The following is a 12,645-nucleotide window of genomic DNA, read 5'->3' as shown; positions in this document are numbered from 1 at the left end:
TTTCCGGCGGGCGGAGGCGGCGCCGCGGCCGCCGCTGCTGCTGCCGGGGCGGGGGACACAATGGGCGGCAGCGGCGGAGCGGCGGCGGCGAAGGGGCGCTGAGGGGCCGCCGCCCTCCTTCCCTCCCTCCCTGCGGCCATGGCCACCACGGCCGAGCTCTTCGAGGTGGGTGCGGGCCCCGCGGGCCGGGCGGCGCTGGCCGGGCCGGCTGGGCTGGTTGAGGGGATGCGGCGGCCTCTCCCCGGGGAAGGGCGGGCGGTGTGTGGGGCTGGGGAGGCGGTGGAGCCCCGGTGCCGCCCCGCGGGATGCGGTGCCCGCCTTGCCCCGCTGCAGGGCCTCTGTCCCTCCCTCCCGGCCGGCTGCCGGGTGCTGGCAGCGGGCGGGTGACAGGGCCACGCCAGGCCCGGCCCCGCGATCCTTCTGCCGAAGGCACCCCCTTGTCTGACCCCGGCGTGGCGGTGTCGGTGGGGCTGGGATGAAATAAAGAAATGACTTTGCCCTCCCTTTACCCGCGGTGGAAGTGAGGATGGAGAATAGCTCAGCCAAGGCCACACAGGAGCAGGGCAGGAATAGCAGGAGTCTGTCAGATTCTTCCCCTGGAATTACAGAATGCCCTAAGTTGGAAGAGACGTACGAGGATCATCTCCCACCTGAAGGAAGCCTGCCAGAAAGATGGAAAGGAGACTTTTTATAGGAATGTGTGGTGACAGAACAGGGGGAATGGCTTCAAACTGAAAGAGAGCAGGTTTAGGTTAGATATTAGGAAGAATGCTATCACACTCGCGGTTGTGAGGGTGGTGAGGCCCTGGCACAGCAAAGCTGTGGCTGCCCCGTCCCTGGCCGTGCCCAAGGCCGGGTTGGATGGGGCTTGGAGCAGCCTGGGATAGTGGAAGGTGTCCCTGCCCATGGCAGGGGGGTTGGAACGAGGTGATCTTTAAGGTCTCTTCCAACCCAAACCGTTCTGTGAATCTTTGGCTTCAGCTTCTGGCCTGGACCGTGAGCTCTCATGATGTGACCTGTGGTAAACAGAAAGTGTGTGGTGTCCCCGCTTCCTCTTCACAGGGACACGGTGTCATCCCCAGGTGTGTCTGCTCTCCAGGTCACTCAGGAGCTGGTTGTTCTTCTGCTGGGTTATCACTGGCACTCACTTTGCCCAGCCTTCAGGAAAGGCTCTTCCTGTTTCTCTGGAAGATCCTATATCTGGGGTTTATGTAAATGCATTGTGTGCATTTGAATTTATGAATCATTGTGATGGCACACAAGTGTTATGACTCACATCTTTTGGTTTGCCTAGCTTTAAAAAATGGCAGGACTAAAATACTGTGTTCCTGTAGCTGGATGCCAGGTTTTGTACCCTCCCTGCACCACTCTAGGAGCCCCTTGATTTCTCAACATGATGACAGTGCCATTCTGTTCTTTGTGGGGTGTTGAGTGTGAGGTAATTTGAATCTGGAAAGAAAACTGTGTGTTTTGGCTGCTTTGGGTCGTGCAACAACTTTTTCCATTTTGCAATAGGAATAAAGATGAAATTGCAAATTAGGTGAGACTTTTGCCTGGAGTTTAGGACTAGAAATTATGTTTTTCAAGAATGGTATCCAGTATTTCTGTCTCTTCTGCTTTCACTTCTCTTTCACGCCAAAGGCAAGAGAGTTTTTGTTGATGTCCACTAATTTAATGTTGCCTACTTGGTTAGTTTGAAATTTATGCCTTATATAAGAACATAAAAATGTGCTTGTTATGGGAGTACCCCTTAGCTGTCTGCTGAGGTTGAAATTTGATTTCCATATTTTCATGAGTGTGTGTTTTAAGTAAATTTCAGTACAGATATGGGAATTTGTGTAGCAGGATCTGTGCTGAAAATGTGCACAACATGAACTGAATTCTCCCTCACATAACTTAAAGCATAATTTAACAGTGGATACTTCTAAACTGGTTTTTAATCTGGCTGTGTCCAGTGTAGTTTCATTTGTAAACACCAGATCAAACCAGGTTATGACCCACTTCAGGCATATCTCTTATTAAATCAGTAGTATTGGCTGAATGGATGGGATCACGTTAATTCATCTGGAGCCAGAGGGAAGTTCAAAGCTGAAGAAATTGACTGTTGGGGCTCATCTGATAACAGGCAAAGGACTTGCAAATGACATTTGTAATAGCTGATTTTCAGCAATTTCTGCAGAACAGGATAGGGGACTTAAAACAGGAGCTAGGAGCTGTCAGCTATGAGTAACCCTGTTATCAAGATAGCATTTAAAAAGGCAAATGTGTATGGAAGGTACAAACTAAAGTAAAAACTTCTGGATCTGCAGTGGAACCTGGAAAACCATGTCTTAGAAAGACACTGTTGAACTTCATTTATTCCTTATGAATCAAGTAGATTATTTTTAACACACTCTCTGTGGAAAATTGGAAGAAAAAGCTCATTTTATATTCTGCACATAATATCCATTCTAGTTAATATTTCTTAAATAACATACAACAGTATTTATATGATTAAAAAACTGAAGTCTCCTGTGTAAATGTTCTTGGAAGAACAGGTATTTTCCAGGAAGGGAGCTGCAGGTGGGCTGTGTACATGTGCACCCAAGGAATATTTAGAGGTGTAGAGAGGCATATAAGTGTATAGAGGTGGAAAAAGTTTGACATTATAATATTTTTTTTTGCTTCTGAGGCATCTAAATCAGATTTCCTTAGGAGAAGAGGCTTGCAGAAAAACTTTGTGAATGTTGTTTTACAGAAATGAAAAAAATATTCAAAGCCATTAAATGTGTGTAGGTGAATTATCTTTTAGAAGGGAGAAATGTAGAAAATGTTATCTGCACACACAGTGTCAGTAAACCTTTATTCAGGGTTCTTCCATACTTGGCTTTAGTATCCTTGTAACCAGAGTGGTGAATTACAGCATCTTCAGAGGAAAAAATGTGGATTTTCATATAAAGGAGGAGTCCTGCACAGAGCCCTGAGGTAATTGGGAAGCTGGAGGCCTCCCCTAAGGGAATGTTACTGCTCTGAATGACTCATTTCACCTGTAATTAAATTATAAAAGTGTTCCAAACTTTTAGATACCCAGGTGGCATAAGGAGGGAATTTCCACTTGGCATGAAAACGTGGCCTTGTGGCTTTTGATGAAAAAGGTTCTTGCAAAGGAAACTTCACCTTGTGTATCAGGAAGGACTTGGTTAAAGAGATGAGTGACTTGCAGGGAAATTGTTTTTATGTGGTATCAACCAGTTATTTTTGAATTTTAGCCAAGGAGGCTGAGCACAACACAGTTACTTGAGTTAGTCTGTGCATGAGGAGTTACTGAGTGATAAAATTTCTGCCATGTCTGTCAGGATTCAGTGTGTAACAAAGTGTATTTAAAAATCTTTTATCTTCCTGGTTAGTGGCTGGGCCTGACTGGATAGGGCATAATTTGTTTCTGAGGAAACAGACCTTGAACATGCAGTATTTGCTTTTCAACCCTCGGTTTTACTTTCAAAACTAACTCTGTAATGCTGTTTTTTCCTTCCTTATTCCTTGTGACAAAGTTTCAGACATATTGATACAGTAACCAATGGAATACCTCTTGAGATCTGTTCATTTTTTATTATTTTCATTTCTTTTCAACCAAGTTTTATCAAAAGCAGTGGTGGCATATTCAGTTGTTTCATCAAATACTCCTATTAGCCAGAGCCACTCCCAGCTCTGTTTTGGGTTGTTTCACACTTTTGGAACTGTTGTTTCTTATAACTCAAAAGCTTTCTATAAAATCCTGGTGGTTGTGAGAATACTTTTCTTACTGGTCTTAGAAGTGCTGATTTTAGCACTTAATCACTGCTGCTGAAGTGATAAATATTATTTTTATTAATGATAGAAATTGGACTGTGTTTAGAGTAATTTAGTATTAACTATGTGATGAAATGTTTGAGCTGGTGTAAGTATTAAGTCAGCCAAAAGTGAAGGTCTTGGGTTTATAAACGAGGCCTCTGCCTTCAGAAAATATTGTTGGGTAGAGAAATAATCTTAACTCTTTACCCTTGAGTGGTGTTTTTATGGAAGAACCAGCAAATACTATGGAAGAAACTTTTGTAACCTTGAGTTTAAGTATCACTCATACCCTGTTTATTCTACTTGTGGAAATTAAATGAATCCTCTGGTTTTATGCCTTTTTTCCTCATTTTTCTCTGCTCTGTTTCTGCACTTGCACTTGGGTTGCATCCAGTGGCATCTCATGCTGGGATTTTTGAGCTGGGTTTTTTGGTCAGTTCTTTCTGTGTGTGATGCTGTGGTGTGACAGAGTTGAACAATTGTAAAAAAACTCTTTTATTTTGCCACACAATTTTTGTGGGCAGATGAATTCTCTGATGTGTTTTGCTGATGGCTGGCTTAGGGTGGTGTAACCTCTCAAATCAGCTGCAGGGCTCAGGCACTTTGGAATGACAAGCCACAAACTCAGCTCCAAATAATGTCATTTAGAGCCAGCTCTTCCCAGACCTGCAACACATTCTTTGCAAGCAGCCTGATAATATCTAAACTTGATGTTCCAACTCATCACATTAAAAGCAGTGTTCTCAACAATAATTATGTAAGCCCAAGAGGTGATGCAGTAATTGCCAGCACTGTACTTTTGATTATAGTAAAGCTTCTAAACACTTTCAGAATGAGGTGTGAGCACCTGCTGAAGGAACAGCCTGCTGTGGCACTTTGTAAAGGGTTTTTCTTCTGTGGCCAGGAGCCTTTTGTGGCAGATGAATACATTGAACGACTGGCATGGAGAACACCTGGGGGAGGTTCCAGAGGTGGAGAAGCTTTCGATCCCAAAAGGTAAAAAAAAATAAATTGCACAATGGTCTAAGTGGATGTATCTCTAATTGTACTGTTTTATTCCACATATATTCAATGTATTTATTCCACACAAACCTGTGTATAGTGGTGCTGTGTGTCCAAGGAGGTTTTCATGTGGGAGAATTGTTAACATTTGTCACCATGAGCCAATTATTCAGAACTAATTATTCAGTAATGAGTAGGGAAAGTCACTTTCTGATTGAGACCTTTTGAATGAAGGAGAATTGATATTGTTTTGTGCTTGTCAGACAGTTGCTTGATTCAAGCATAATATGAGGCTTCACTGTTATGATAGTTAAGCCAATTTAATGAGTTTCTTACTTTAGTTTCCTGAGCTGCCTTGTTTTAAGACACAGTAGTGTGCAAATAAAAGGCACAGAAAGGTAGAACAGCAAGAGAGGCAGCTCTGGGGATGAGATCTCATGATAAACTAATCTGACTTACTAAAATGTCAGCAGATGAACCTGACACAGTTGAAGGACATTTCTTCTGGAGCACTCTGCCTCTTTGGAGGCATCTGAGGAGAGAAAGGATATTGTTGAATTTCTAGCAAAATGCTGAACTCTTGACATTTAGTCTGAGGCCTGCATCCTATGCAGAGCTTTATGTGTGCTGGAAGCAGGCAGCAGCCTGGAAATGCACAACATTATTCCCTGGAGCTCTTTCTCTGTGCTTGTGCCCAGTATATACATCAGGGTAGTTGATGATTTGCACAAATTCCTACTTAGTTTAACAGATTTTCTGTATTTCTGCTGGTTTGCTTGTGTGAACCTCTGGGAGGCACTTCCATATGTTTCAGGACAAGTAGGAGAAACCTGCAATAATAAATATTTTTCTTGTGGCATTTTCTAGTATTGGGCAGGGAGCCAAAATTAATATTGAAAAAGAAACATCTATTTTTTTTTCTTTTCTGTTTTCTGCTAGAAAGAGTATTGGAGTCTCTATTTCTCATTTGTAAACCTGACCAGCAGCTGCCTCTTCTGCTTCTTTCCTTTCTCAATATATTGAGCAGTGCTGCTGAATAAGTGCAGAGTTGACACAAGACCTGTTTAAAAAACAAACCCCAGCCTGAATCAGTTTGTTAAAATTAATAGAGACTGCCTGAATTTCTCTAGGCTTTTGTTGGAAAGAATGCTTTGTGTCACTGTTGTTTAAATTTGATTTTCAATATACTTCTGTAAATTTAGATGTGTTCCTTGTGGCTTTCTGTGAAATCTGCTGCAATGTGCAGATTGCTCCTGGGCTTCTGGCAAGCAGAGAGTGAAGGAGAGGAGTCACCAACTTTTGCCTCAGTCCAGTTTCCTTTAAGAAGTTGTGCCCTCAAGTAACTGACTGGGCTAAAAGCCTCTTCTGACATTAAACCTGGACAGCAAAGTTCTGAAATGTTTCAGATGTTTTCAGTTCTTAGCATGAGTTTTATGGCTCTGGAGGATCTGGGAGTAAACCATTCTGTGACCAATGACTGGGATATTTAGAAAATAAGAGCTGAAAATATGACTGAAATGGGACAGAATGGACAAAAACAGGAATGAGAAAGGGAGAGATGTTGAGAACAGAATGAAAAGAACAGAGGGAATTCAAGAATGCATTCAGATGTACTGTGATTGGGAGGAGTAAAATGTGAGTCTGAAAGAAAAGTTAATGATGGGAGAGGGCAGAAAAACCCTCTAAAATGGGTATAGGAAGAAGTGAAGTCAGAACAACATTATGAAATTACGGCTGTATCAGTTACTTATTAATAATTATTCATTGTAATGCTGATTGCCAACTTTACAGTAACATGTGGAGAATATTCTTCTGCTGTATCCCTTACAATGAAGGGATGTAGTGGCCTAAGCTTTCTTTTTCCATATGAGGGAAAAAGAAAGCTTTTTCCATTATTTAGGGAAGATGGGGATGTAGGGATTTCTTTTTCCATTATTTAGGGAAGATGGGGATGTAGGGATTTCTTTTTCCATTATTTAGGGAAGATGGGGATGTAGGGATTTCTGTATCTGTGGCAGAGCCACATTCTTGAGTGATTAATATTTTGGTGCTCCTCTCTCCTTTGGCCCACCATGCACAGAGTTTTTATGTTGTCATAGAGTGGTACACCAGGGTGATGTAATTTAAAACAAAATTTTAGAAGCAGAATTTTTCTAAAATATTTAATGTCATATAAAAAATACTGTTATTTTCTAAAATATTTAAATTTAAAAGTTTAAATTTATTTAATTATTTAAATCTTCAATCTCGAAACATTCCTAAGTTGGACATGGTTAGATCAGCCTTGTATGCAAGTTGCTTTTTTTTTTTTTTTGAGGTCTTTTAAACTCTTCAGAAGACAGTGTCTTTCAAACTAAAGTATGTTTTCCTGTATTTTATTCTAAATCAGATTATTGGAAGAATTTGTAAATCATATCCAAGAATTACAGGTAATGGATGAAAGGATTCAGAGGAAGGTGGAGAAACTAGAACAACAGTGCCAGAAGGAAGCAAAGGAATTTGCCAAGAAAGTACAAGAGCTGCAGAAAAGCAACCAGGTAAATCCAAAGGGTAGAGTCAGTGGGAAGCTGTGCAAGTTTTCAAAGCATCCTGTGCTCCTTTAACTTTTCTTGGTACAGGGTGTTGCTGTTTGAGATAAGAACAAAGAGGATTTCATGACAATTTCTCCCATCAAAGGAGGCTCATCTGCATGTTCCATTAAGGAGTGTTAGCAATGCTGAAAGTGGGCAGTCTTCACAATAATTTAAAGAAAACCACTAAGCTTTATTTGGGTTGTGTATAATTAATTAATTAGCAGTTCTGAGATGCAGCACCTGCGTTCACTGGGCTTCTTCCTGAAGGAAATCTTGTGTTTCCTGTAGTACATGAAATGGAAATCATGATTTTAGTGTCTGTGTTCTCCAGGTTGCCTTCCAACATTTCCAAGAGCTGGATGAGCACATCAGCTATGTAGCAACGAAGGTCTGTCACCTTGGCGACCAGCTGGAGGGGGTAAACACGCCACGGCAACGGGCTGTGGAGGCTCAGAAGCTGATGAAATACTTTAATGAGTTTCTGGATGGAGAGCTGAAGTCTGATGTTTTTACAAACTCTGAAAAGGTAAGGGCTGTCAGCGGGATGAAAGCAGTTCAAAGCAATAAGCGGGACTGCCCTAATTACAAGCTGCTACCATGACTTACCATGGTCAGACTTCAAACCACTGAGTGACTGACTTGTTAAAGTTTCATTGTTCTGAAATGGAAATTAACAGCACTGGGCTGCAGATTGCTGATAAAGCACTTGTATTCAACGATGCTTAATGTGGCAATGTTGGCATTTTTCATTTTATGAAATTATCGGAGATTTGGGAAACGCTGGGAGGGCAACTTTGGAGTGCAGTACAATATCTGCCTGTTTCCTTTGAACCCCTTGCCTCAGATCCATCCTGTAAAGCAGAACGTTTCTGAATGCAACTTCTTTGTGCAACTTTGCTCTGTTGGGTCAGTCCACTGGCCTTGGATACCTTTTTGTCACAGCATGCCTTTGGGCTTTGTGTAGTCCTGTGGTTATGTCTCCACCCTTGGAATTTAGAGGAACCAGGCAGGAAAACTTCAAAGAAACGTTCAAGCATTTTGTTTTTCTTGTGCTTCAAGAGTACGTTCATGAAGCAAATATAATCTGAGTAGTGTGACAAACAGAAATAAACTGAAGGAAAAAAATCCAGCTCTAAGCAAAAGGACACATTGGATTTCCCAATGCAGTTTAAATAAAATTGTTGGTTTGGGTTTGTTGGGTTTTTTTTTTTAATGTATCCTGAAGAATCTTCCTTCCCTCCTTAAATTCTGTGCAGTGGTATGGTAGTAGTCAGGAAAAAAAATTATAATATGTGGAAACAGCAAACATTCAGCAAAAATTGATTTGCACATTCAGCAGAAAAATATGTGCTTGAAATGTGCAGCTCATGGGAGACCTGAGAACAGGTTAATAGTCACCCCCTCCCCACTGAGCTGGAGGTGTCTCTCAGGGAAATGAAAAGCTAATCATTTTATATAGTTGTATTCCCAAGGAGTCACTTGCACAGTGCCTTTTGATTCATGGTCTGTGGGTATGTGGTAATTACTAGTTGATAGCTTGCCCTAATTCAAGAGAGAGCAGAGGAAAATCTTCCCTGATTTCCAAGGGAAACAGAAAGGTTTCAGCATAAGGGAAGTTCTTCTATAGACAGCCTTTCCCAGAGCTGCATAAATTCTTTCCTTTCTTTTTTCCTAAGGACTAATAAAACATGCATTTTACAAATATTTAATGGTGAATAACATGGTGAATAACAAAATATAACTTCAAGAATGATGTATTGTCTGCTCAAGAGGCTCAAAGAATTCAACTTTCACTTTATTTATAAATTAAAGTTTCATGATACATCCTGTTGGAGAACCAGAAAAATTTGGTAGATAAATAGGGTGAATGTGGAAATTGTAAACAAATGAATCTCTGTACACCCCAAAGAATAATAAGATATTCATCAAATCTGGAGGAAGACAAATGTAAAGGCCCTAAGTCTTGTGCCAGTCTGCAGGGGAAGGGTGTGGGAACACAAACAAGAATTTCTGGATACAAGTTATCTTACTGGGGCTAATTTCAGCCAGGGGGATTCTTGAACTTTTCCCCCCTGATTTAAACAATAACTTGAAGAAGTGTTTGTAAAAGAGCCTGCCCAGACAGGAGCTGTTACATCTTTATGCATCTTTGTTCTAAAAATACTTCTAAAGTATGAGATAGTAACAAACATTCTTAAATGTGAAGCCTTAGTGCTTTGCCAGGGTCTTCTGATCTTCAAACTGATGGGGGTTTTAGATAATGTTTTAGAGGGTGTTAGGATTTTTTGTGCTCTGCCAGCCCTCACAAGTGTGGGCTTTTCTTTGAGACATTGAGGGGACACTGTGAGAGGAGAGGCACAAAAAAGAACATAGTACAGTTATCTTCTAATTGATACTTTTCTCAATAGTGTCTGTTCTTAAAATCTGTTGGATTCCTTTCTTTCCCTGCACTCCATTTGTTGCTTCCCACTTTCTCCCAGCCATACTGAGCAATTTCTGACTTACCTCTGTGAAGATTTTCCTTGCTGGCTTGTCCCCTTTCTGTGCATTGTGTCTTCACCCTCTGAATCCTTATAATTTCCCTTGTGCTGCTAGCTAACCAATCTTTCTCCTGTACTAAAGATTCTTGAGGTGAGCAAATCACTCCAGCACAATTAAACTGTCAAAATGATCAGCAGCTCACTTGTTTATCATTCAATAACATTGTCCTGCTTAATATATTTACTCTTATTCTTATGCCCATTTCTCTGTTTATGTTCTGTACTTAATATTATTTCATTCTGCCTTTTCACTTGTGCATGTTTTGTGTTAAAATTCTCCCTTGCCATTATTTCTCTATGATTTTTCAGTTGTTTTTTTCCCAGATACATTATAGCCCTTAAGTTGTATTTTAAAAAATCAATATTTATTTTGGTTTTAATGGTTTACAGAAGCCCGATTCAATTAAAAATTAAAGATGTCCGGGTTTAAGCAGAAACTGTGGAGAATTGATTTGTCATGGCTTCTCTTGTGCATAGAAAAAGTCCTGAGTTCAATAAAATCTAAGTTAGTTAACAGCTATTGTGTGAGGAGGAAACAAAGAAAATGTTGTGTTTGTGGGAATTCTTGGTTGGTTTTTTTTGTTTGTTTTGATTTTGCAGCTTTGGTGAATAACTGCTAATATATGGACAATTGCACAGATCCCAGTTGTTAGGTATTAATGTTGCTGCAAGCTAATAGAAATAACTGCTCTTTCATTGGATTTATTTGAGGAGTGTAGCAGCTTCTGCCTTAAGAGGCTATTGTAAGCTGACAGTTCAAAACATAAGCTGCTCTTAATAGTCAGAATGGATACACTTTGAGTGCCCCTATTTTTGCTGAACAACCAGCCTGGTGTGATGCCTGTGCTCTCTATTCTTACCTGTGTGTCTGCTTCTATTCTTGAAAAGTTTTAATCCAGCCTGCTCTAAGTGGTGGCAGAATAGGATTTCATTACTTCCTTCCCTCTCACTTCAGTTCCCTGGATCATCACTAATTGGAGGAACAAGATAAACTGCAAATTCTGCATGTTCTCCATTGTGCCAGCTTATAAAGCTTTTAGTCATCAAATAATTCAGGTTGCACAAGACCTCTGAGACCCTCGAGCCCAGCCTTTCCCCCAGCACTGCCAAGGCCACCACTAACCCATGTCCCCAAGTGCCACATCCACATGGCTTTGAAATCCCCCAGGGATGGGCACTCCACCACTGCCCTGGGCAGCTGTGCCAGTGACAACCCCTTCCATGAAGAATTTTTTTCTAATGTGAATCTAAACCTCCCATGGGACAACTTGAGTCTGTTTCCTCTTGTCCTGTCCCTTGTTCTCTGGGAGCAGAGCCAAATCCCCCTGGCTGTCCCCTGGAATTTTGGAGAGTGAGAAGGTCCCTCCTGAGCCTCCTTTTCTCCAGGCTGAGCCCCCTCAGCTGCTCCTCATCAGATGTGCTCCAGTTGTGTCAGGTTTTAAATCCACTCAAGTTCAGTTGCAGCCTGAAGCCTTCCCCACATTTTGAAATTTGTGTTTTCCATCATTTTATTCAGCCTAGCAAAGCAGTCACTAAGCACTGCTTAGATGCACTTCCTGTGCTGACTGATGGTGGAAAAATAATTGATAAAAGGTTCTGCTGCCCAGAGCAGAGCACAGATTTGCATGCTGTGGTACCTGTTCATTAACTTCTGTAGTCATGCAGCTATTCTTATCTTGTAGCTCTGTAATTACCTGACTTCCATCTTGATTTTTGCTTTGCACCTCAGAGTTTCTAATCCATCTTACGTTTCTCCTTCTTTGGGAGAATTCTCTGTTTTATTCCCCTTTTCCCCCTCTCCATGCCAAGCATGGTCATGGCTTTTTTTTTGGTATGAGCTGTTTGTCCAGACAGCTCACACACCTCCACAGACATCCCCAATGGGAACATGTAATATGACTTTTCATCACATTTTGACCTATATTACTTTATGTTAAAGAAAAATACCTTAAGCATCTTAAAAGTACATATGGGAACTTGGAGGGGCTGATCTCTTCCATGGGTATGTCAACTCAACCAGCTTTAGAGATAGGGACTTTGTGTATGAAAATTGGACAGTGCAGGGGGAGGAAAGGAACAGCCCCAAATCAGACCTTCTTTAATGACTCTGTCATGTTTTCCTCTCACCAGATTAAAGAGGCAGCTGATATTATTCAGAAACTGCATTTGATTGCACAGGAACTGCCTTTTGACAGGTAAAAATCTATCTGAACATCTTTTTAAGAAAGTAAATCTTCACACAGCTATGATTTTTCTGATGCTTCCCTTGTCTCCCCTTTTGGTGCTGTGCTTAGGGATTCATGGAGCTTTTGAGCTGGATTGTGTGCTTATTTCTCTCTCCTCTATTCTCAAATTTGTGTTCACGCACTCATGTTGTAGGATCATCTTTACATACACATCCTAAACTGCTTAACAGACTTTTAATGGGATAATTTTGCTTTGCTGACTTAATGCTAGATTTGAATTAGATGCTTGTAGGTTTTTAGGGAACTTTTCTGTCGTCTTTGTGCTGCATGTTTTCATTTTTAAGCAGAGTGCCTGCTGTTCATGATCCAGGATGCCTGTGATTTCTCATGTGATGTGGATTTGAATTTAATCATGCTATTTTTTTTTGTTGTTGTTAACAGGTTTTCTGAAGTAAAATCAAAGATAGCAAGTAAGTTATCTATCCAGTTCAATCCATATTGCTGTATTTGAATTGTTAAAGATGATTAAAGAAG

The 12,645-nt window shown here is 41.0% G+C and overlaps 1 protein-coding gene across 2 annotated transcripts in view; it reads left to right on the top strand.

Annotated features, from left to right (window-relative positions):
* Positions 1–12,645, top strand: part of EXOC5 (exocyst complex component 5) — a 28,288-nt gene continuing 15,643 nt past the window's right edge. For both annotated transcript variants that reach the window (XM_071426170.1, XM_071426169.1), the window contains exons 1-6: positions 1–165; positions 4,715–4,806; positions 7,202–7,349; positions 7,717–7,911; positions 12,056–12,120; positions 12,553–12,581. In XM_071426170.1, coding sequence (XP_071282271.1) covers positions 139–165; positions 4,715–4,806; positions 7,202–7,349; positions 7,717–7,911; positions 12,056–12,120; positions 12,553–12,581 — 556 coding nt within the window. In that variant the 5' untranslated portion in view covers positions 1–138. The remainder of the gene's footprint in view (positions 166–4,714; positions 4,807–7,201; positions 7,350–7,716; positions 7,912–12,055; positions 12,121–12,552; positions 12,582–12,645) is intronic.

This window comes from Agelaius tricolor, unplaced genomic scaffold (assembly GCF_023055355.1).
Source record: "Agelaius tricolor isolate 1412-34295 unplaced genomic scaffold, bAgeTri1.0.p SCAF_5, whole genome shotgun sequence".
Classification (NCBI taxonomy): domain Eukaryota; kingdom Metazoa; phylum Chordata; class Aves; order Passeriformes; family Icteridae; genus Agelaius; species Agelaius tricolor.
Note: the sequence above shows the minus strand (reverse complement) of the source record. Positions and strands in the feature narration are given on the sequence as shown.